General features: G+C 37.4%; 1 protein-coding gene and 1 long non-coding RNA gene across 2 annotated transcripts in view; both read left to right on the top strand.

The window, feature by feature from the left end:
• Positions 1-9,002, top strand: part of LOC135761081 (uncharacterized) — an 84,758-nt gene extending 75,756 nt beyond the window's left edge. The window contains exon 17 of the mRNA XM_073814133.1: positions 8,530-9,002. Coding sequence (XP_073670234.1) covers positions 8,530-9,002 — 473 coding nt within the window. The remainder of the gene's footprint in view (positions 1-8,529) is intronic.
• Positions 9,003-25,524: 16,522 nt separating this feature from the next.
• On the top strand, positions 25,525-26,552 carry LOC135761063 (uncharacterized). The gene is made up of 4 exons (XR_010537690.2): positions 25,525-25,604; positions 25,703-25,835; positions 25,918-26,019; positions 26,130-26,552. It is a non-coding gene; the product is annotated as an uncharacterized lncRNA (long non-coding RNA).
• The last annotated feature ends 178 nt before the right edge of the window (positions 26,553-26,730 follow it).

The raw sequence follows: 26,730 nt of genomic DNA on the forward strand, positions 1-26,730 counted from the left end.
CTAGATGCGTGGCGTGCCATCGCTAGGTTGTTTTTGATACCTGAAAGTGGAAAGACAGCATAACATTAAATTAGCATGTCTCACAACATGGGAGAAAAAAATTAATGTACACATCATCATATAGTATAGACTTGTTGCGTTGTGTTGTGTGTTTGTCATGTACATTTCCTAACACTGTAGTGTGTTTTTTGCTAATTACACCTGCTAGTAACATCTCCAAACCTAACCTCTCTCTCTCTCCTTCCTTCTGTACTCCTCTAGCCATTCTGGGTTGCTGTTAAGTTTCTCCCTGAACTTTGTCAACCTGGCCTTTGCTAAAGCTTTTTTCTCACTTGCTGACTGTCTACAATGAAGCATCATAAAGCAAAATATCAACAGTTATTACATTTTAAATTTATATTAAATTCATAAGAGATATTTAAATGTAATAAACTTGCTTAAATTCTCATTTCCGAAACAGAAGTTCTCTTTACCGCAACTGCTATTAAATGGTTGCGGTATATGAGAATGGTGTTGCGGAGGATGAGGTACCCCAGTATGTTTTGCTAAAAATAGAGAAGCCACGTACTGTAGGCTTTGCTAATTTTTTATTCAGTGCATATAATTAGACTTTAATAAAGAACATTTTCATAAAAAATTGTAAATCAAACAATTTTCGAAATGTAGAAAACTACCTGTTTCGGTAATGATAATCAAAATGTCGTGTAAGCATTCTGACAAGAGAATATTTCAAATTTAACTGGAAAGATATAAAGAGATGATCTTACCTGGTAGCCATCTTGAAGTAACTGGTCCATCTGCTTGGTCACTCAAAATCAAACTTTATTAAAATTCTGTATGTGTGCTTAAACTGTTCTCAAAAAGTGTTGCGGAGGATGAGAACATCAGGCATGGACACATCAATTTCCTAATTTTTCTTCATTATTATTATACATGAATATTCAGTAAATTATTTTCTGTCATCTAAAGTAGTCTAGCAAAATATCCATTTATTTTTTTCTAAATATTTTTGTTTTAATATGTTTAAATTACAGCATAACGCATGTTCAAACACAGCCGGACGCATTGCGGTAATGAGAATTTCAGCAGAAAATGAGATAAAATTGACAAATTATAAATTCTTATGTTGAAATCACACATTGTGCAAGGTAGAACACAGTATTGTGTTAATTCTGAGGCTTTTTAATATTACTATATTACACATTTTATATGTAAAATCATTAGTGCCGTGGTGTTTCAATGGTTTCGTGAGAATCACCCAGCTAGGGATGCACCGATACCATTTTTTTTGGAATACGAGTACGAGTACTTGCATTTCAGTACTTGCCGATACCGAGTACTTTATAAAAAACATGATTTAAATTTACAGGTAACAGCTTTAGTCATATAATTTAACAAAAAAACAAGTGACTAGTTTTACAGTTTGTTGTAAACTCTGCCTCTTTGGACAACACGAGGCATTAAGCCCTTACACGCCGCTCAAACATAGACATTTCTCAGACCATGGTATCTATCCCTGGTATCGGGGGACTTTTAACAAGTACGAGTACTTTAGAAAATGTGGTATCGAGGCCGATACCCGATATCGGTGCATCCCTAATAATAGCATAAGATTTTTGAAGGGTTACGAATCAAAACATCTCATCCGTCGCATAAAACACAAGCAAGATCAGTATCTATGTCTAGTTAAATGTTGTCGCGAAGCTCTCTCCATCCAGATAATACAACACCGATATTGATCCTCATTCTTTCTCTCGTCATGGGTCCTTTGGTTGGCCCGTGCGCTTACGGGAGCGGTCACAACGAGCGACAGACGGTAAAGAGTAATCGTAGTCTATAATCAAACGAGTAGCCCAACAGACGCTATACACTAACTTCCGTGGATATTAACGTCATTGAAGGGTGAATGCACTGCAGTGACCCGGGTCACTGTTTAGAATGGCAATTTTCTCACGATTTACAAGTAGTTGAAAACATAGATATTGATAGTTATCAGTTGGACAAAATATAAAACACTGGCCTAGTGGTTTTTGGATATTTTGCAAATATTGATTTTGAAAATATCTTACAAATTGTACCTTTGTCAAGTTTTTCCTGTGTTTTTGAAGCCTTGATTGTGGGAAATATAACATGTGTTCATGTTTCGTGTGTAAAAAACATTGTATTTTTCACACAATTTACTTATCTCTATAGTGCTTTTTTCACTGTCCTAAAAAATGGGTTGATGTCTTCCTTATGTATTTCTGAAGGAAGGACTTCATAGAACGACTTCTGATTGTGTAGCTGGTTTAGTGCGTTGTGATTCGACAGCAGCTTAGCTTAGCTGGCAACTGTTGTATTCCTATATATATCCGGGAAGTAGAGGGCTGTATTCCAAACCAGCTGTTCTCTGTAGTCTTTGAAAAGTGAATTCTGTTCAAGAAAATATATCGCTTGGCATTGAACTTCGAGCTTTATAATTTTGCAGGCATTATTTATGCTCTAACGCAGTTAGTGGTCCTGTGGATTTGTGTTTGCTGTCCTGTGGATTTGTGTTTGCTGTCCTGTGGATTTGTGTTTGCTGTCCTGTGCTTGTTCGTTTTGTAAAATACTTTGTCTCTGTACTATTTGTAAAGATACACTGTGTAGTCAACTGAATCATTGTTTAGTGTTAGTCAAGTTTAACTTCTTTAACTCTGGGACCCTGTACCGGGTCCAGAATTGTCTTATTTTGACTTAAAGAGACACTTCACCCGTTTGCATTAAGCTTTGTATAGTTAGAACCCCAGTCATGTTTTTGAATGGTCGTGTATCATTTCCTCAGTTGCAGCTGAGACAGGAGAAATACAGATTTCAGTGTTGCACTTCCTTCTTTCAATGATGTAAAAATCATCATTTTGCATCATTGAAAGAAGGAAGTGGAATGTCTTTGTTGAGGGAGTGAGACTACAAACACCCCTTTTCTCGGTCAAATAGGCACCAAATTCTAAATGTATGTTACATTTCGACAACAAATATGACACACTTTCAATAAAGATTAATGTTTCTACAGGTGAAATGCTCCTTTAATATAAAAATATTCCTGTAATTTGTAATGATCTATCATGGACCCAGTACCACATATGAGATACTGTTTGAAAGCTTAGACTCTCTGCTTTCTGCAGATATGCATCTCTTTGAGATGTTTTACTGTAAGAAAGTTATTTACACTTAATTTACACTATCACCCCCCCACAATTTTTTTATGTGATTTAATATTCACGTATTTCATATTTTTCAAGTGTGACAAACATGGGCAAGTCTTATATCAAATGAAAGCTCTCACTCTCAGGAATAAGGCTACAGCGTCATTTTTGTTCTATTATTATCAAATATTCAACAATCGTCAAATGAATAATAAGGTAAAAAATTGTCTTTTCTAAACATATGTGAAACTTGAGTGTGGACTGCCTCAGATAGCACATATAGCCACAAATGATACACCATCTTCTATCTTAGGTCCTACTCTAAACAATGACTCCATTCACAGCATTTTCTTTGGTTGTGTGCATAATTAATCCCTTGCTATTTATTATATGTGTAAAACAAAAAATTATTTATATGAAAAATGTATTTTCACACCCTTCAGTAAAATGAGAATAACTTTTGAATGCGACATGCTAAAGAGATCATTCTTTTTTTGCGTGTTTACTGTCTGCTGCTGGTAACAACCAGTACTGTCTGCAGTCTGCTAGAACACCCAGAACCAGAGTTATACACTATCAAAGACAGTGTTTACAACATAAAAAAGAAATTTTGGTGTTTTATCATATGAAAAACAACATAAATAACAATATTTGTCACAAACAGCAGCTTTTTATGTAACTTCAAAGGGTTTTCTTTAAAATGATATAAAGATATTGCATTTATTCCACTGTATGTGGTATAAGTGTAGAAGTTTTATTAAGTGCAACATATTACAGTACTGTACTACAGTACTATATGTATCAAAACAAATATCATGGATATTAATACAGAATAATTACTGTAGGGTGATACAGTATTCTGTATACTACTTTTGAACCACTATAGTATATTTTTAGTATCTAAGAATTTTACTACAGTTTACTATACTAAATGATATAGTATAGTAGTCTTTTTTCATGTGGGTTAATTTAGAAAGGGTGATTGACATTTTTTATGTTTTTTTTTTATTAGCATAGCCATTAAACAATGTAAAGCAGAAAATAAATTTACTTAATTGCTTTTCTTCCTCTGCTTTTCTCTTAAGCTCCTAAAAGGTATTGTTTTAATGCCGTAGTTTGCCAAAGCCTACCACCGCAACCTCACTAAAATAAGTCTTGTTTTTATCTTTACTGAAAAATGTAACGTAAACAATACGTTGTTATACGATACTACATTACCCATAACCCCACAAACGCAAGTGTAATCGCGTCATTAACATTATGCAAATTAGGCCACTCGGTTCTTATTTAGTAATGTTTTATGTCTTTATTTATACTAATGTTTTGTATTTATTATCATTTTACTGTCGATTGTTGTTTGGAGAATTGATCCTGTAATTAAATCCCTGTGGGGTTTTTTCCACCTACCGTCTTTGTGATCCCTATTTTAATCAATAAGTTCCCTGCGCATCCAGCGTGCATGCTAATCGTGTCCATGAGATGTGTGCATCGGTGCACTATTTTTTACGCATGCTTGCATGCATGTTGGGCGGGCCGGCCCTTAAAAGAGAGCAATGATGCTTACCACATTCTGTCGTCTACAAACCCCTGCAACAGCACCGAATGCCAGCCTTTTCGATTGAAATAATCAGTGGGGTTGTGTGATGGGGCGATGATGGGAATGTGACTCCCATCAATTGCTCCAGCACACTGAGGGAAACCCCAGGAATTGTAGAATCCTTTAACCACCTTCTTCAGTTCTTCTCCCTGGGGAAACTTCACATACTCGTGGAGCAGCTCGTCGTGTACTGCGAGGCAAAAATCGCGAACTATATGGCAGACTGATGAACCACTTACTCCGAACAAGTGTGCCAATGTGCGATAGCCGGACCCCGTGGCAAGCCACCATAAGGCAACGGCGACACGTTTGCGCACAGGGATGGCTTTCCTTAATGGGTGTCCTTATGACACAAACACTCATGTAAGCGCTCGCATAATAGCTCGAAGCTTGTCTTGCTTAGACAGAAATTTTGTACCCATTCTTTCTGGTCAAATGTTTGGACTTGATTCCACCACTCTTGCCTTCTAGGTCTTGTCCACAGTTGTCGTGTCACTGACGTCGAAAGCATTAAAGCCGTCTTTAGGATGACAGCATTTAATAAACGCCTTCGCTTTTTTGTCTAATTAATTGCTGTTGGGTGTACTTTTGTCGACTTTTGAACAGACGAATAAGCAAAATTCCAGCCACAACTCGAGGATCAACCATGGCGCTGTCACTCGTGAATGACTGGAATTGTCTGGGCGGGAGAATGGGGATTTAAACCAACAGCCTCTGGTGTAACGGCAACGGCTTTCTGGCGTTGTATTGCGCATTCCGAATTTAACTGCTACTTTGAGACGTTCTAATGTAACAGTATACTACGGGAGAACAGCTTTGCCGTAGTCGCACTCCCTACAACGTGAGAGATTAGGTAAATAAATGTTATGTTTTATGGCATATGACATTGTAATTCCATCCGTTTATGATTGTACCACAAGTCTTTTATATAGCCTATGTGTTAAAATGTTTTAAATTTAAGCTAATTGTAATGATTTTTAAGTATTGAAATTTGTATTGCTTACATGGTAAATCTAGGTTTTAGACTTATTTACATCATACAATAGTAAAAACTCATCTTCTGACAAAAGATTGTCATTTAATGCTAAAAGCAATCCTTCTCTTGCTTTCTTAAATGACTTTTTTTGTATCTCAGTAAATGAATTAATGCCGCGTTGCGCTGCCTAATGTAAACACGGACATCGGATATGAGGCGTGTGTAAACAGGCAGGACAAAAAATCGGATATGGTCAAAAGATCGGATCTGTGCATTAAGATTTGAAGTGTAAATGCAGCCTGTGTCTAGTCCAGTGTTCACCAACCCTGTTTCTGGAGATCTACCCTCCTGCCTACTTTAGATCCAATCCTGCTTCAGCACACCTGCATCAGCACACCTGCATCCAATTTTTGGGTAGCCGTGAAAAGCTTGATTGGCAGGTTCAGGTGTGTGTTTGTTTGGGGTTGGAGAAGAACACTGCAGGAAAGTAGATCTCCAGAAACAGGGTTGGTGGCCACTAGTCTAGTCTGTTTGGTGTTTTGTTTATAAGGTATTGTTGTTTTGCCACCTCGTGGGTCTTTGTTTTCTTGTTTAGTGTTCATTAAAAGTCTTTGTGTTCATTTGCCATCTGCGCCTGGGTTCTGTTCTGCTTATTCATGTAGAGCTGTCATGATTGGTCGATAGAACTGACGGCATTGACGCTGCTAATTAGTTGACATCAATATTATTTTTCCATTTAAATTTTGTTTTCGCACTAAAATAACTACCGTTTCCTCCACATCACTAGTAGGCGCGAACCTTATGTCTATTCCCATCTCCACAAGTCCGTATTAAGCGGGGGGTCGAGTGCAATGTCAAACGGGTTTGTTTGCAAAAGTTTCTAAAGGCCGAAGGAGTCTAAAGTATGGGAGCACTTCAGATTAGCTGGTAATAAAACTCTGTAAGGTTTCGTTAGCATATCACAGCAGTAAAAGCTCGATGCATGAACATCTGAAGCAAAAACGCTGCAAAGGCAAAGCTTACCGTAAGGGTTTTTTTTGTTGTTGTTTTTTTTTTGTGAATTATTTAATACCTTTAGGAAGAACTTTTAAAATCAGCTGTTCTTTTTAAAGAAAAGGGTTGCGAGGATGTATCATAACGTAATGCTTCACAAGACATTTTTTAAATGTATGTAGATTTATAACACTATAAATACACTGATTATATAACCTATACATAACATTATCTGCATGCATACATATACAAGATACGCAACGCATTTAAAGTCCTGCACTTGGTAGTTTTTTTCCACAACATTCCGAGTATGTTATTTATCCGTGATTTCTACCTTGAGAAACCACGCGCGTGTATGTTTGTTTATGACAAGATCATGAGGAGTGCATGATGCACTGTTCTGTCATGCTGGTGATTTGATTTCAGCTTCAGCATGGATGGCAACAAACTCCCACACAGGGGTTGGACCGTTTTAATTGTGACTCGGAGTGTAATCATCATTGGCCACTCCCAAGCCACACCCCTAGCAACGAAATATGAGCACCCTAGCAACCAAATAAACAAAGCCTCATATCTCCGCATCAGAACATTGTACAGACACGGGGGTTGAACCGTTTTACTCGTGACTCTGAGGGTAATCATAGTGGATGCCAATGTTCTCCCTAGCAACAAAATACAGTACCCTAGCAACCGAATAAACAAAGCCTTATATCTCTGCATCAGAACATCGTAGAGACACGGGGTTTGGATAATTTTACTTGTGACTTGGACTATATTCATTCTTGCTTGATACTGTCCCCCGAAATTTCCCACGGCAAGCACCACTTCACATTTTCTTCAGGAAATGTACCTATCTAGTTATGTTGGCTTGAAAAATGTGTAGAAACTTGTGAGTTATCACAGTTGAAGAGGCTGGCAGGCTGTGTAAGAAGATACGTCACAATGGGGTGTAAGTTGTTCCCCTGGGTTGTAAGAGGCACCCAAATTTCCCCATTGACTTATAATTGGGGCAAGGAACACGCCCATATAAGGGAATAAAACATCTGAGATGGGATATTTTCGCTTTACAGTGTCGTAGAGACATGGGGGTGGGATCATATTGCTCAGGCATCCAATCAGTCTCTCAGGATCCTTACAGAGTTATTTAGCCACGCCCCTAGCAACCAAATATGAGCACCCTAGCAACAGAACAAACAAAGCCTTATATCTCCGCATCAGAACATTGTAGAGACGCAGGGGTTGGACGGTTTTACTTTGGCATCCCGTAATGATTACACTTCAAGCCACATTTTCTGCCTACCAACCAAACTTAGTACCCTAGCAACGGAATAAACAAAGCCTTATATCTCCGCATCAGAACATCGTAGAGACACGGGGGTTGGACCGTTTTACTTCTTGCTTGGAGTGTACTCACTATGGGATGTCAATTTTCTCCCTAGCAACCAAATTTAGTACCCTAGCAACCGAATAAACAAAGCCTTATATCTCTGTATCAGAACATCATAGAGATATGGGGGTTGGGTCGTTTAAACATGTTAGCTTCATGCTGACTTTCTTAAATCATGCTTAATGTTAAATCATACTAGCTTCATGTTAAATCATGCAAGCTTTATGCTAAATTATGTTAGCTTTGTTAAAAAGCTTCATACTTAAGCATACTAACAACATGATAGCCTACTAAACCAAACTTCTGTCAAACTTCTGTCAAACCGTTTAAAACATTCAGACCAGGCTTTGTCAAGCTAACATAAAGTTTGTCTTCAAACTTTAATATCTAGTTATTATTGTGTTTCTTTCAGATGAAGAGCTGAGTGAAACGCCTGAAAGAGATCACCCTGCAGCAAATCGTTGCCAATGTGGTGTTTGTGGTAAGATTTTAAGTCAACCAAGTAGTTTAAGTAGGCACAAGAGACTACACACAGGAAAAAAACCTTACAAATGCTCTCAGTGTGACAAGTGCTTTACAAACAAATCTTCACTGAGAGCCCATAAGAGCGTTCACACTGGAGAGAAACCTTACAGTTGCTCTCAATGTGGAAAGAGGTTCTCGGATTCATCAAATCTGAAAGCTCATCAGAAACTTCACACTGGACACAAACCTTATCACTGTGATGTATGTGGAAAAAGTTTTAGTCGCCTGGATTATTTAGTCCAACATAAGAGAATCCATAATTGTGAAAAACCTTACAAATGCTCTCAGTGTGACAAGACATTTACTCAGTCAGCTCACTTAAGAGCCCACAAGAGAGTTCACACTGGAAAGAAACCTTAAGGTGACTTGGTAAATAAATTGTTATTTTGAATTTATTCTGCATTGTCCTGAATTATTGACTACAAGTGATGGATTGTTTGTTACCACAAATCTACGACCAGGATTAACCAGTATTAACCACTTGATTCTAACCAAAAGGGGTAATTTTGTTGCATTGTCGGCCTTGTTCAGTTCACATGATCTGATGAACCACTTAATTTTAACTACAAGGTTAAGTATTGGCGTATCGACTGCCATTCATTATTTGGTCTGACCAACCTCTTAACTAGTTGCATGGTCAAGTTTGTGATGAGAGCCTTTAATAACAAGTCAATATAATCATGAGTTAAAGTAGAATGATCAAATATTTATCTAAATTCCAGGATTATCAAATATATTATTCAGTGCCGGTCTTTCCTATACGCAAAGTACGCAATTTGCATAGGGCCCCGCACCACTAGAGGGCCCCCTTGATCTCAGAATTATTTAAAACCATTATATCAAAGAAAAATTATTATTATGTTTAATGAAAACAAGACGCTATAATTTAAATAATTTGCAAACTTCCGAATTTGTGCGGGTTTTTAAAAATACTTAATGATTTCTTAAATCACTGATATGTACTCGGACAACATGCAGGCAGTTTCTCAATCCGAAGGCTGCAGCCTTCAGAGGTCACATTTGTAGGCTGCATATGCGTCATAAAAACGTATTTTAGAATATTAACAATTATAATGTTGACTATTATTCTTAGTTAATGGTTAATTGTTATATTATGCTTATGACTTGCAAATGAAATGCTTATTTAACTTAAATAAATCAGGCTTGATGACGTATGCAGCGCGCATATGCAACATGATCCGGAGGTTGCAGCCTTCAAATTTAGAAACGGCCGCGTGCATGACGCAGAAGAGTGATTTGGTAACGATGCGCATATTATATGCCCACCATTGATTTAAAACAAAGACAAAGCTATCCGTCTGGAGCAGAATAAAGGGAAAAAAACGTGAAGCAAGGGAACAAGATAAAGGATTTGCGCGAGCAGATTAAGTCAATGTAAAGACACGCGTCTTAGCATGGGGCGATTCAAATGACGCGAATTGGGTGACACAATTGCCGCGAAAACACGCGCTTTTTCCTTTGAACTTCAAGAACGCGCTCTCGTGCAGGATAATTTGACGAGAGAGAGAGAGAGAGAGAGAGAGAGAGAGAGAGAGAGAGAGAGAGAGAGAGAGAGAGAGAGAGAGAGAGAGAGAGAGAGAGAGGTAAGAATGGTGCCCACGTCGAGAAAACTTAATAGAAGACTTGAAATTTGTAAAGTATATGTCACTCGTTTAATTACAGTATGTTAACTGGATAACACTGGATATAACTCATTGTATAGATAATAAAATAATGTATTTTGATTGCACAAATCAAACCTAACTATATGATTGTAGCTGCTGACCAGCATAGGGAATCTCTATGGCTAATTTCTAAGACATGTTGCTGATACAGTACTGTGTGTTGTACCTTATCTTGTTAATTGAGTCTTTTTGGGCATCTTATGCCTAGAATTATTCAAGGAGATTGATTCTTTTAACTTCCTTTAAAGTTTGATCAGTTGTGCTTAATGACATGTGCAACAAATGGATATAGGGTGTCAAACTCATAGATTTGCAATATTTAAAATCAGACACTATTTTTAAAATATTTGGGGTCAACCTCTGTGACAGCTTTAAAGGGACACTTCACCCATTTGCATTAAGCTTTGTATAGTTAGAACTCCAGTCATGTTTTTGAATGGTCATGCATCATTTCCTCAGTTGCCGCTGAGACTGGAGAAATACAGATTTCAGTGTTGCACATCCTTCTTTCAATGATGTAAAAATCATCATTTTGCATCATTGAAAGAAGGAAGTGCAATGTCTTTGTTGAGGGAATGAGACTACAAACACCCCTTTTCTCTGTCAAATAGGCACCAAATTCTAAATGTATGTTACATTTCGACTACAAATATAACACTTTCAATAAAGATTAATGTTTCTACGGGTGAAAGGCTCTTTTAAAGCTGAAACTTATCAAATCCTATCAGAGGTCCAGAATGTCATTGAAACACACCAGTGGCTTTGCTGTCATCAGTATTAAACATGTTACCCCTCGAAGTACCCCTCCCCACAGAGCCCCCCCCCCCCCCCCACATAACAAATCCCAATTTAACCCCTGTGTATTAACAGTATGTATTTATATGTAATTTAATTTGATTCATTACATTCATTTAGATCAGGTACATTTTTTAGTGCTTCTCACAACACATTTTAAATCAAAACAACTTATCAGCAAATACATGTTTCATGTTATAATCAGCAAGTTTATCAGTCAGGGTTTCAAAGTAATGTGCATATGGGAATATTATACAGCTATAAGATAATACACTATGTGGTTAGTTAACAACTAACTAACAGCAACATTGACTGGGTTTTACCCAGATACCACAGGTACGTCTGTGAGATGTCTGGTAAAGATCTGGAGATCTGGAATACATCTGGTGTGTAAAAACATCTTATAAAGGAAAAGAGCTGCTTTACATACATTCTAAATCAAAAACGTCTTGCAGACATCTTCAATATGTCTATATGACATCTTTTAGGAGACGTCTCACAGACGTATTGCAGATGAGAAAACAATTTAAATAAGACATCTTGCAGATGTAAACGCAGACATCAAATAGACGTCTCCGAGATGTATGTGTGCTATGCTATAAGGGTCTGAATGCACTGACAGAGGGCCCCTCACAAAGCTTTGCTTAGGGCCCCCCAGCATCTAGGACCGGCACTGATATTATTTGATTCATATTACAAACAGTGAGTTAGATAAAATTACCTAAATTACTTAACGTTAAAACATCACCAGCAGGGCCTGAAGTTAACTTTTGACCACCAGCCACTGTGGAAGGTGGATTTAGACTTACCAGCCTAAGATTTACAGATTTACCAGCCAGTTTTTTTTTTTTTTGCCTGAATAGTGAATGATAACACCATCTTTATTGTATGAATGAAATATAATAATTTTTTAGAGCTAGAAACGTGATTTTCTCTTGTCTTAGTTTGTTCGGTTTGCATTAATGACACAGACTTAAGTATGTTAATTGAGGTTACTGTCTCTTTAAGACCAAATAAGCACAGACTGGTTTTTGACTTTCTATACTATAACAGTTTCAGTTACTTTGCACTGTTCATGGTACAAGAAAAAAGGAGGGAATCGTTTCTTTTGTTGCTTGCTTCAAGTTGTATTCAAAATATTTACATGTTTATCACATCCACATCCCAAAAAATGGTTAAACACACACAAATATACATAAATACAATTCCATAAGACTTACACAGGCATCAGTACCAGGCAAATGGGCATTAAGTCTTTTTAAGGGTAAGATTAGAATCAGTCCAGTGAACAGTAAAGAGAGTCTTATCTGAGGATGAACACGATGGTGTAGATTGATGAAGAGGAGGATAATGTTCCAACTTCTATCCTAGTTTTGGGTGCTAAGGCCAGTGTCATAGAATGCAACTATATCCCAAAGAGAGTTTCTTCATCCAAGTAAGCAGCTATTTTGTCCATAATCAGCAAACATAGCCTTAGCAGTTGAGTAGAAGCTACACCATAATATAATCCTCTACAAGAGAATACAACAAGTAAATAACACTAAACAATTCCCACTTATATAAATACACGCAATGCATATCATGAATAAATAAACAATGCATTTAACTTACGTTTGAGCAGGATACAGTACGTTTCTCAAACAGGATTAACATGACAAAGAACCATGAGGCATTCCAAACATGATCTACCACTTACTCTGCTACTTCCTGTTTTAGCTCATAAAACTGCATTAAACCCTGTGACAGGCAGTGACTGTTACATTACATACACTTAAGACATAAAGAAATGTTGTTGTTGTTATTATTATTATAAAAAGAATACTGTGAAGATAATTTTATGTACGCTTGCTTTTAGGAACGCGTGTCTTTGTATGTGCACTATTCTGCCCTATAAAGGCAAAAGGCAGTAACTTCGTTTTTGGTTGAAAATTAGTTATTGATATTTTTGGGACATTCAAGACCTCCTTTATCATGTGGATAAGTATCTTAAATCAATTTTGTTGTTTTTTTTCCGAGAAAATAAAAATCAAGAAAATAACTGACAACTAAAGTCAATGAAAAGTCTAAACTTTAAAGTCATTTTTCTCAGTTCTACACTCTAGTGAGTTAAGGTCTTTTGCCTTTGTAGGGCAGTATTGAGGGCCCTTAAACCCACGTGCACACACAGACAGAGGGGGAATTCCAACTGCGCACACAAACGCCCCACATACATTGTTTTTCATTACTCTAATATTTGTTAATATACTACATTATAGCGCAACTCTCTCTAAAGCTTACACATCAAGAGTTCTGATCCGTCACAGCAGCACTACACATCTGTGCAACTGTGAATGTACTGTAGCCTATGTCAGCATTGGATTCTCATCCCATCTCACCAACAGTTTAATACTTACTCGCACATCCAAACGTAGTCAGAGAAGTGCCTCATCTTCTTTCCAATCGCATGAATGTTGCGAAACAGCAGTCGCATCCTCTCAATGAATCACTCAATTTGCATCAGTTATGCACAGGTTGATAATAAATGAGCGGGTGCCTGCGGTCAACCATCGTTACGAGTCATCCAAAAATATTTTTAATGGTATTCGGGCCACGGTCGGTCGAGTCGTTTGAAATTAAGATGCCAATTAAGCATTTTAAACAACTGCGGGCGGGTTAGATAAAAAACGTCAGTCGGGAGCGGGTTGTTTATACATTGACCCGCGCATCACTGATTCGCATTGGCTACCCGCCAATGTGGCCGGTAGATTGAACAGGAGGTGAATCATATATTTCTTAAAAAACGAGCAGGGTAGTAGGTCTAGTTATTCCTCAATAGATAAAGGAAGTAAAGTTGAATGATAAAATAAAACAACATATTTTTAGTTAAAGGACAAGTTCGGTATTTTAGACTTAAAGCCCTGTTTTCAGATTGTTTATGGTGAAATAGAATGGTTTTGACTGAAATTTCGACATTTTCGGCTGCCCTAAGAATTTTCGCGTGTTTGTGTTTCAGCTCAGACCTCTACAATGGGTTTAATGGTGCACTGGAACAATCCTTCCTAAAATGCATTAAACTTTCGTTTACAAAGACGTGAAACTCACCGAGTGGTCAGGGGTGTTCACTGGTATGCTCACACAAAAATCGCTCCAAAAGACGCATTCCAACAGGTTTTATCGTAGTTTTTACCAACTCCATTGACATGTATTAGATGTGCTGTGAGGTACGGTTGTGGCGGAGTGGAAAAGCTCTGTGTGTATATTTATTAGTTCCTTACCTCGAGTAATTGGAGGTGTGTGTTTGTAATTAACCCTGCAACTATAAAGCCAAAGCTTGTGTCATGCGGAGGAGGTCATAGTTCATGTGGTCACGTGAGAGAACCCGAAAGCATGTCCGAAATGAAAACGTCTGTGAGTTCCTTGTGCGAGTTTACCAGGTTTCCCTGATGCATCCGTGCATGCTGTCTTTGTGGAGTTTACAAAGTGTACCGTCAGTGTCTAAAGTTGGGAAAGTTCATCGCTGTTCTCACACTGTTCTTCCTACCTGCTCTCTTCGGGTCAGTGAGTTAAACATTTTGGCCCAAAACATTCTCTTACACCACATTGTGCACACATCCTCACAAACGCATACACGCATTTATTTTTTTTATTTATTTATTTAACGCAGTTACTGAGCCTTTGTATTTTGATTTTGTCCTTAGGTTTTTCTTTTGATTACCTGCGTGATCAACGAACTGGGCTTGTTTATTGTTGTTGTTTTTTTTTTTGTGTTTTGTTATTTCTCTGAATTTGGCATGTATTGCCGATGTCAATGGGGAAAGCTTCAATGTGTGAATTGTGTGAAGCTTACTCCACTATATATATATATATATATATATATATATATATATATATTCTGAAGTCGTCTTAGAATTAAAATTGTGAAAAGAAAAAAATTGAAACGATCTGTGGTTTTTGTTTTATGTATGTAACCAGTGGTATATTTGAGTTATCCTGGGTTTAATTTATAAAATTTGACAGATTTGAAACTGTCTGGTGCCCGAACAAATATATTTAAGTTGTTGTTTTTCAATCGTAATTCCCTGGTGTAGTGGACAGTGGCTCCGCCTCTCGCGCATCGCGACCCGGGTTCGATTCTTGCCTCAGGCACTTAAATTTGTTTTTTTTTTGTTGATTTTGTGTTTTTGGAACTGCCACCGTTAGACGGTATTACTCCACGCCAGGAACTTTGTTTCTATTATTGCAATTGGCAAAGGCGGATTAGCGCCACCACCTGGGCTGGAGTGTTTATTATTCAAGCTCTAAGCGGAAGAATGTACGGGTGTGAGGCGTTTGGGGAAATAGGTCCACAAGTTAACAACGAATGCTAAAACAGCTGTTGGAAAGCATCTTTTGCAGCGATTTTTGTGTGAGCATATCAGTGAACACCCCTGACCACTCGGTGAGTTTCACATCTTTGTAAACGAAAGTTTAATGCATTTTAGGAAGGATTGTTCCAGTGCACCATTAAACCCATTGTAGAGGTCTGAGCTGAAACACAAACACGCGAAAAATTCTCAGGACAGCCGCAAATGTCGAAATTTCAGTCAAAACCATTCTATTTCACCATAAACAATCTGAAAACAGGGCTTTAAGTCTAAAATACCGAACTTGTCCTTTAACATTTTGTTTATAGCTACATTTATAGCAGGATTGGCTCTGCATGGTTTTACTACACTTAAAGCCAGTGAACCATAGTTAATGGTTATTGTAGTAAAATATTCACATTCCAAACATTGAACACATCTGAGGTCCGATTCAACCAGAGACACAGTAACAAGTAAGTTCAAAAATCTGTGTGTGGAAAGGTTTTATTGGATTTATGGAATGATGGTGCTTAAGTTATAGATACATTTAATGCTGAATTAATGTTTAGTTATGATTAACTTGATTCTGTTTTCATATTTAATGTCTGAATGTGTGTAATTTATATTGAAGACATACATTAAATATGAAAGTCTCTTGAAAAAGTTAACCAGACCTTAATTTACTCATTAAGAACACTTATTAAAACTAAGATTTACATTTTTAAACATCCTTTGGTGTGTAAGTGTTTATTTGTTTATGTTAATGATATGCAGTATTACAAATCTCAAAGTAAACGATGACGTGAGTTGTTGTCTCCAACATTATTCTCTTTTCTTGGACTACAACAAACACACGTATTGTAGGCAACTATTTACTTCCTGAAATTGTGATTTAGACCAACATTATCATAATTCCTCCTTCTCTTCCTTGCTTGGGTATGTCCTTAAAAATAGGGTTGGAGAGCTCTGAAAGGAACCGAAGTGGCGGAGGTTGGCTGGAGTCTTACCGGTACAAACTGTTTTGAATGTGTTTGCAAACTGTTGTTGAGCATTTAAGTGGTTAAAATGTCATTGACGCTGTTTCTTTAGATGTGAGGACAAATAGCACTTTATGGCCTTCCTAAGGCAGAGGACACCAGGAAACAGTGGTTTTCTCTATTAGTGATGCACAGACTCTGGTCCACTCCTTCATCATGTCTGGCTTAGATTACTGCAATTCACTTTTCCTTGGTCTTCCAACTTTGGCCCTGTCCCAAATGGCACACTTCATGTGGACATTCGGTCTCGTGGCCTTAAATTGCGCGTTCTCGCTTAGTCTACGAGTCCGTAGGGTGTCCCATCTGTCATTTTCACGCTTTGAAGTGTGCTCATCAGCGCCTCCTTTGCCCCCTTGATGCGGTCTTCAGCGAAGCCCGCACAGCAGTAGGCTTTGCGCACTTTACCAGCCCAGAAGTTCTTGCGAAAGGGCAATCCGACCAATCAGACGGCGGAAGGGAGGAGTTCACACTAGGGCTGTCACTTTCGTTCGAAAATCGATTGCACAATCGATCGGACCAACCAAAAAAAGTTTCGAAAACGAAAATAGGCAATCGATTTTAACCAAATATGTACACTATTAATTTTAAAAGAATTAAACAGTTAAAAATATAGATGTAACAAAACTCACAAACATGCAGAAAAAGAAAATAAAGAATTCCGAAAGTGCAGTAGGTGTGCGAAAGCTAGACAGAAAATACCCAGCAATTTTACGCACCTATAGTTTCACGCTTTCAATCGCTGCATCTAGTGTTTTGCAAAGAAAATTGAGGACAACGTCAATAAACCTGTGCAACACGAGAGAGCGTCGAAATTGTGACCTTACAGGAGATGATGAGTTATGACAAGGAGCCACCCTTGCGAGCTGACAGCGACCCGCTTTTGTGATGGAAGATTTGGCAGTACGAAATACGCAGCTGGCAACGAAGTACCCGAGTTTCCCTGGGACATCAGTGCGGTCGGAGTGCGTCTTCTCAACAGATGGACATATAGTGAATGAAAAGCGCTCTGCTCTTGACCCCTAAAATGTTGATCGACTTGTTTTCCTGACCAATAATTTGTAATGGTTCTAGCCTTTTTGCGCATTTTATTATGCCTGCCTATTGTCGGTTACGTTTAATAAAAAAATACACAGCATGTTCTCAACTTCAAGTAAGTCTATTTAAAGTTTCATTTTTGAACAGTTGTTTGAAATGGATCGAATCATTATTTAAAATAATTTTTGAATTGCCTAAATCATAAAAGCAGCCGGTTGAAGCCTGCAGTAATGTTTTTCATTTATGGCAGCAGTCCACTCTGCATATTTTTTTAGAGAAAGTTGCACTACTGTTGCTGTTTTTTATTCTGCACGAAACTTAATGACAATGAATAAGAAATATTGCTGACTTGTGTGTTTCAGGCGCTCTCTTTACATTTGTCTGTTATTTGGCGTTGAAAATGGAAACGTCTTTTTTAGACATGGAAAATCGATTTTACAATCGATTCAATGAACACTTATATATTAAAAATCGAAAATGATTTTTTCACAAAAGTGACAGCCCTAGTTCACACTGACGGGCAATTTCTCTACCTATTTCCGGTGTGATGCTCGAGTCTGTCCCAAAATACGACCCCTGTGCACCCACATGGACTCGCATCAAGGGTCCCTAAAGTCTGGACTACGTGATGTCATCAAAGTGTGGACTCTGAGGAGGACCATTTGGGACGGGGCCTAAATCCCTTCAAATATTGCAACACATTCAAAACTCTGCAGCCAGGCTCCTTACACATACCAAAAGATTCTCCATCAAAAATTAAATTAAAAGTATTACTTTTCACCTTCAAAGCGCTCCACAACCTTGTTCCCCCAACATCTGCAACCTCTTGACCGCTTACACTCCCTTCCGTTCACTCAGACCTTCTAGTCATTAGTGATGGGCGATACCAGTTATTTTCTTGTCGATCCGATACCAAGTATTTTAAGCCAAGTATCACCGATACCAATACGGATTCCGATACTTCTATGAAATATTTTTATGTATATATTAAAGTTTATTAAAGTTATTTTATGGGGTCTTTTGATAGCCATCATTATTAATATCAAATAAAATAGACATGACAACTTTTTGCACTGAACACTATTACAAGATTTCTTCCCTTTACAGTATACGTTTTGATAATAAAACAAGTGAATGCTGACATTAACATTTTCCTCTTGAGCCTTTTTTCTTTTCTTTTTTTTGACTGATAAACTCTACTGCTTTTAAAAATAAATTAAAACCCTGATAAAATGGATGCACTGAAAATCAAACCAGGGATGACTGTGAGGCTGATGACTGTGACGCTGCACTTAGTCATGATCTGAAAGGCATTTTGTTTCAGATGCTTTGTCATATTTGTGGTATTACCACAGTTGTGTTTTTTGTTGTTGACAAATGTCACACGAGGCTTCGCATTATTAACTGACCGCAACAATGCACTTAAACCCCTTTTTTTTTAAATCTGCCTGCGCTTACTGAGTGTGCTGCTGGTAGTGACTGAGCGAATGAACACTGTAATACTGATACAGCGGAAGGAACCGGGGTCTGAATGAGCGAACGCGTGATACAGCGGAAGAAGATATAGTTCCCACTGACGTTACAATTTAAGTGTATTTATTATAGCGTCCAACTATTACTTAAAAATCTAAAATCACTTGTTAAAAAACAAACAAACATATAGAATCGATACTTGTACTTGAGAATCGATCCTTTTGATACAAAGGCAGGATCGGAAATATCGATACTTTAGGATCGATCCGCCCATCACTACTAGTCATCCCCTGCACTAGACTCTCCTCTACACACAACACACAGCCTCATTCACAGTATGTTTTGTTGTATTGCTAATGTTTTTTATGTAATATTTGTCTGACTGCGTTATGCTTTCCTTTTACAACGTGACCTTGGGTTTGAGAAAAGCGTTATAAAAAATATAATAATAATAATAATAATAATAATTATTATTATTATTATTATTATTATTATCATTATCATTATCATTATTATTACTATTATTATTATTAGAATTAATGTTTAATACGGTTCCGGCACAATGTCAGAAGTTGGTTATATGCTCTCAGAACTGTAAGGAATATGAAGCTGAATTTGCGCAATGTTTCCTCCTGAAAAATTGGTAAATTCCTACCTTGTTTGGATCAGGGTGCGCTTCTGGATCACAGGCTGTAAGTGTCCATTTTTCTTTGTTTACCCATTACCCATAATTGTTGTACTATATTGTTATATGTGTTTTTGGCTAATTACATGTTTGTTTTATTTGTCTATTTCCTAAAGTACATCTCAGCAGCATACACTCTTCTACACTTTAGGCAGCAGTAGATGTGATGTAGAATGACAAACTGACCCTCCACATGCAACATCAATGGCACACAGTACGAGTCGTCAACGAAACTGAAATCGGTCAGCACACAATTGTCCTTTGGTAAACTAAAGGATTGGTATATGAGGAGGAAAGGTATGTTACAAATTTGAGGTATTTAGCTTGTGATACCACTGTTAGTCTTAAATGTATACGTGATGATGACAAAGTTTTTTTCTCTGCATAATCATGGGAACCCAGGCAGCCCTGCTAAAAAAACAATAAAACCATTACAGAAAATTGTAATGGTTTCCAATAAAATAACAATAGGAACCATTAGTTTTTACCATTAAAACCACTACACTGAAGCGTGTTTTGGGCCATATTCCATTAGAACCAATACAAACCATTAGAGACCAACAAAGACCAATACACTGTAGTGTGTTTTGGGCCATATTTCATTAGAACCAATAAAATTCCCAATAAAACCAATATAATATCTGTGGTGTCTATTGTTTTTTTAGCAGGGAGCAGTGTCGTTTCACAGTGTTTCCACTGAAAGAACATCAACATACCCAGATTTCTAACTTCAACACCTATTAAGACCTCTGCTTTTAATCCTAGGAAATACCCCGTCTGGAGTTGGAGAAGAAAGATACTGAGAACAAACACTATGTGAATCTCATGACACCACATATAACCCAGAAGACACAGTTGGTACTGAAGAATCAGAGTTGTTTTAAGTTTAAAAAAAATAAATAAATAAAAAAAAAAATTATATATATATATATATATATATATATATATATATATATATATATATATATATATATATATATATATATATATATATATATATATATATGGATTTAATTTAATTTAGGTTTTAGATATCCTGCAATTTCCTGCTATTGCTCAAGTGGAAGGGGAGTTTACCCTAAAAACTTGACACATCAGTTTACAATTTTATACAGTTTTTAATACTATAGATGGAAATCAGTCATGTGACCTTTTACGTCATGCCACCATCTTGAGGACCTACCGAGTACCACCAAACCACTGACAAGCATTGGCTAGCTTGCTACGATTTACGGATTTCTTATTTTTTCCTGTCTATGATCCTTACGGATACAGTAAAAGGCTACGAAAGACAACATCTCGACTGTCATGAAAAGAAACGCTACTTTAAAAAAATATATCTTGGTTAGGGTGTGATGCCTTCTCGATCCCTGATGCGTTCTTCCAGCCACTGTCCGTGGCTACCGAACTATTCAATTCAATTCAATTTTATTTATATAGCGCTTTTCACAATTGTTAATTGTTGCAAAGCAGCTTTACATGAGTAGATGTAGAGGAGAACATTGAAAATCAATACATAGTATAAGAAGTAGAATATAGTGGCTAAGGAAAAAAACTGTGTAAGCGAGCATATTAATAATGTAACGTATACAGTAAAGTGCTAAGTTAAGCCAAAGTTGGCTGACTCTCCCTGGGACTAAAAAACCCCCTAGGAGAAAACCCGGTGGGAAAAACTCCTAGAAGGACAAAAAACCCTAGGGAGAAATTTATATTTATATTTATAATATATAGACACGGTAGGGATAGGAAGCGTGTAAGCGGATTAAACTGGTTCAGCCGGTGGCCGTTGGTCGCGCATCGGTTGGGCGTCACGTTGAAGGACTGCCTGTAGATCAGTGGTGCGATGACCTTCACAGCAACAGGAACTGGGTCTGTTTGTCTCATTGTCCTCAGGGTCGAGGACGAGGCAGGGAGACAAAAACAGAATTCTATTAGCGTAGGGGCCGTTCGTATGTAATGCAAGTGTCATACATTATAGTGGTTTAATTCAACTCGGTTCCAGACAGGCTAACTATTGCGGCAAGAGTAAATTACCCATATGAGGTATGTGAGTGCTTTGTTCTAGACAAAATAACTACTGCGGGAAAAGTACATTTACTGGACATTCTATGTGAATGCTTTGTTAAAGAAGAATGTCTTAAGTTTAGATTTAAATTGTTCGACTGTGTCTGATACTCGAACATTATTTGGTAAATCATTCCAGAGCTTAGGGGCTAAGTAGGAAAAGGATCTACCACCTTTAGACACTTTTGATATTCTAGGGATAATTAAGTAAACCGAATTTTGTGATCGCAGTTTACGTGGTGGATTGTATTCTGATAGTAGTTCTTTAATATACGAGGGCGCTAGGCCATTTAAGGCTTTGTAGGTGATTAGTAATATTTTAAATTGTATTCGATATTTAACTGGTAGCCAGTGTAAAGATGCCAGAATTGGACTAATGTGGTCATACTTTTTAGATCGAGTAAGCACTCTTGCGGCGGCGTTTTGAACCAGCTGTAGCTTGTTTATCTGATTTGCATGGCATCCCCCGAGTAACGAGTTACAGTAGTCTATTCTAGAGGTCATAAAAGCATGGATAAGCTTTTCTGCATCTGATGCAGACAGCATATGGCGTATTTTTTAGATATTTCTAAGATGGAAGAATGCTGTGCGGCAGACGTTGGAGATATGACTATCAAAAGATAGATTGCTGTCAAACATTACGCCTAAATTCTTAACCGTGGAAGATGGCACCACCGTGCAGCCATCTATGGGCAACTTGTAATCTGACATATTATGTTTGGAGCGATTTGGTTCAATAATAAGTATCTCAGTCTTATTGGAGTTTAGCATAAGAAAGTTATGTGCCATCCAGTCCCTAATATCACTAATGCAGTCTGTTAGCTTAGCAAACTGGTGGGTTTCGCTAGGATGTGACGAGATGTAAAGCTGGGTATCATCCGCATAGCAGTGAAAACTTATGTTATGTTTCCTGATAATGTCTCCTAGAGGTAACATATATAACGAGAATAGGATAGGGCCTAGAACTGATCCCTGAGGTACGCCGTATTTAACGGGGGAGTGATAGGACTCTTCCTCATTTACATAAACAAAGTGATATCGATTGGTTAGATACGATCTAAACCAGGCTAACGCCTGACCACTGATGCCAACATAGTTTTCTAGTCTATTGAGTAGGATTCTGTGATCTATTGTGTCAAAGGCTGCACTAAGGTCTAGTAATATAAGGATTGAGATTTCACCACGATCGGATGTTAATAGGAGGTCATTTGTAACTCTAAGTAGCGCTGTTTCTGTGCTATGGTGGGGCCTGAATCCTGATTGGAACTTTTCATATGTATTATTATTCGCTATGAATGTGCGTAGCTGGCTTGCCACTACTTTTTCTAATATTTTAGAAAGAAAAGGTAGATTTGAGATTGGTCTAAAGTTATTAAGATCTCCCTGGTCAAGGTTTGGTTTTTTTAATGAGCGGTCTAATAACTGCTAGTTTGAAAGCTGTTGGAACGTATCCTAATTCTAGCGATGAGTTAAATATATTTAGTACCGTGTCGGACACTACATGAAATACCGCTTTTAGTAATTTTGTGGGAATGGGGTCTAATATACAGGACGATGATTTAGATGACGTTACTAATTTAGAGAGCTCTTCTATTGTAGTAGGTTTAAATGACTCAAGATGTTCGTATGATAATCTAGTGGTCAATGTACTATTGGGTAGAGTGGTGGCTGCTTGCGTAGTCTCTATGTTTTCCCTAATAGAAATAATTTTGTTAGTAAAGAAGTTCATGAAGTCGTTACTATTGTGTTGGAATTTACTATTGGTTTCTGTTTGTTCTTTGTTTCTAGTCAGTTTCGCAACTGTGCTAAAGAGGAAACGAGGGTTGTTATGATTTTCTTTAATAAGCGTACTGAGATGGGTAGATCTGGCGGTTTTAATAGCCTGTCTATAGTGAACTACCACTATTTTACAACATAAGAAGGTGCAACACAACATGAAACTTTGCTCGAAGTATCACCTGGATCTCTACACATGAACGCGAGCATTGAGAACATTGTTTGTGTACACTGAGTTTACTAAAAAGAAAGGTTTTGTACAACTGACTTTGGCTGTTATGGTGTCCGCTAGTCATCTCTGCCAGACGTAAATAGTCGATTTCCGAATATGAATGAATGAATCTCATATGAGGTTCCTTTTTCAACTAGAAGGTCAATATTGTTTTTCACTTGCGACAAAACAACAAATTATCCGTGCATTTTTATGGAACTATGCTTTAGGAGCTATCAATCTTTACTCTCCTCCCTCCTTACGTCGCAAATGGAGACCTTTCCAGTCAAGATGTATCGAAGGCAGCGAGTGGACGCCAAATCATCCAAAGTCAGTTGTTCAAAACCTTCTTTTTAGTTAACTCTTTGTTCACAAACAATGTTCTCAATGCTCGAGTTCACGTGTAGAGACACAGGCGATACTTCGAGCAAAATATCATGTTGTGTTGAGCCTTCTTAGTGTTGTAAAAATAGCGATTTTGATGCTCACAGCATATTGAAGGCATAGCTTCTAGTTCTTTTGCGACCACTTCAGGTCCTCAAAATGGCGGAAGACAAGTGAGTGACGTCAGCTGATATTCATGTATATACACATTTCCTGTTTTTTCTGGATGTATTCTAATAAAGAGCGTGCATGCCTGTGCGTGCGTGCCCGTGCGTGTTTGTGTGTGCATGTGTATATCTATGTTTTAAAGAGCACCTATTATGGGATACACGTTTTTAAACATCCTTTTGTGTGTAAGTGTGCATTAGTACATGCTAACGATATTCAAAAAGTACATACCTCAAAGAAAACGATGACGCGAGTTATCGTCTCTAACGTTCGAGGACTACAAAAAACACTCGGATTGTAGGCAACAGTTTACTTCCTGGGATTAGTGACGTAGATAAGACCAACATTATCATAGTTCAGCCCTCTCTGCTTTGCTTGGGTACGCCCTCAAAGACGAGGGTGGGGAGCGCCGAGTCAGAAGAGAGCTAAAATGGCGGAGGTTGGGAGTCCCTGCTTTGACTCTGTTTGCAAACTCTTGTTTCATTGTTTAAGCGATTAAATCTCTCGAGTAGACGCTGTCTCTTTAGATGCGAGGGCAAAATAGCACTTTATGGACTTCCACAGAGGACATCATGTTTAATACGGTTCCGGAAAAATCCAGTCAGAAGTTGTTCACGGAGTTTTCACAATAACTGCTTCTCATGAACCGAAGCTGGATTTGCGCGACGTCTCCTCTTGAAAGTTGGATTACTGTGCACTTCTGGATCACAGACTGTATTCATGTTTATTATTTGCCTTTTACTGTACGTTACGTAACCGGAGATTAACAATGTGCGTGTAGAGCTAAGCTTGCAAGCTAATTGTTTTGTGTTGTAATACTGTATTTCATAAACAACGTACCATATTTACACACGTGTATGTTGAATTATGCAGGCTTTCGTTTTTTTTTATCGATGTTGGTTTAGACATGTTTACAAACTTGCAAAGTTGCTAAGATAAATACAAATACAAATGCCAGCTAAACTGTTACCGGTAAAATTTGTTCTCAAGATCAAACTCAAGAAACTCTAAGTACAGATGATTTGTTTAAAGTTATATGTATTTTACTGTTGTATTTACTTGAAGCTTTCTTAGATTTTGAAACGAAGTAAACACGTAATGTGTGTTGCTAATGTTGGGCCATGTAATATGTAATACATTTACGTTTTAATGAATAGTCTAACGATTTATAGTCGTTGTACTCTATTGTTATAATATTTCTTTTTGACTGAATACATGTTTGTTTTATTTGTCTATATCCTAGATTCGCATCCTTCTACACTGTATGCAAACATGCAACATCATTACACACAGTACAAGGAGTCAGACTGGCATATGAGGAGCAAAGGTGTTTAACACATATTATGTATTTACCTAGTGAAACCACTACCAGTCTTAAATGTATAACTGATGATGACAAAGTTTTTTTCATCTGCATAATAATAGGAACCCAGGCAGTAGCATCGTTTCACAATGTTTCCATCATCATCATCAGTGGATGCCTTTGCCGTCCGTAGCCTGAGATTTCAGATTTGCAGCAAAAAAAATTGATTTTCTCATTTATTGGAATGCTGTGCAGGTATTTAAGTATTTTAGTAACTGTGTTAAATAAAGTAGTATTTACTTTTACAATAAATTAATTGCTTGTTTATATTTTACAGGTATTTGTACCTTGCAGCCATCCATTACAATGTCACCAAGCCGTAACAAAAGCAGGAGAGGGAAAGTACAAGGCTATGTTCCCAAAACACAAATGACATACCGTAAGCAGTAATGTTTTATTTCAAATACATTCATAATTAAAAACTTAATGTATGAAGCAGGGAAATAAATTATCAAAACAAAAGATTTATTGACTGCAATATTTCTACAGTTATGTGGAGGATGTGATCAGGCTTGTGTTTGATGAGGTATTTGAAGATAAGCTGAAGGAAACCCCGATTCCAATGGACCTGGCATCACAGTTTGAGAGACCTTCAAAGGAGGACGTGATTGCATGCCATCTTCAGTGCAGGGGTCGTCGAAAGCCAAAATTGTGACCGATCTGATCAGGAAGCTCCAAGCGTATCTGGAGAACAACACACGACAGGATGATAACCTTATAGTGTCGTCTTAGATAGCACCAGCTGACAAAGCTTTGATATGCCATTTATCTGAATAGATAGCTGTAAGAAATGAATTGAACAATTTTTGAAACAAGAGCACAATATGGTTACTAAAGTATGTTTATTTGTATATTGTTTAACATTTAAATATATATTTGTAATAAATAAAAAAAACTTTTGACTGACTATTATATTTTCTTTAAAGTTGCATCTTTTGTTCTTTTGGGTACTTTGTTACTATAATGATACTTTAGTGTTATTGGTTTAAAAATGTAATAAAACTTACTCTAGTCCTGCACCTCAAAGGCTTATAGTCGGTACAATAAATGTTCTGTGTGTAGGGATTTAGACAATTTGTGCAAAACCTGG

Source organism: Paramisgurnus dabryanus, chromosome 3 (assembly GCF_030506205.2).
Source record: "Paramisgurnus dabryanus chromosome 3, PD_genome_1.1, whole genome shotgun sequence".
Lineage (NCBI taxonomy): Eukaryota > Metazoa > Chordata > Actinopteri > Cypriniformes > Cobitidae > Paramisgurnus > Paramisgurnus dabryanus.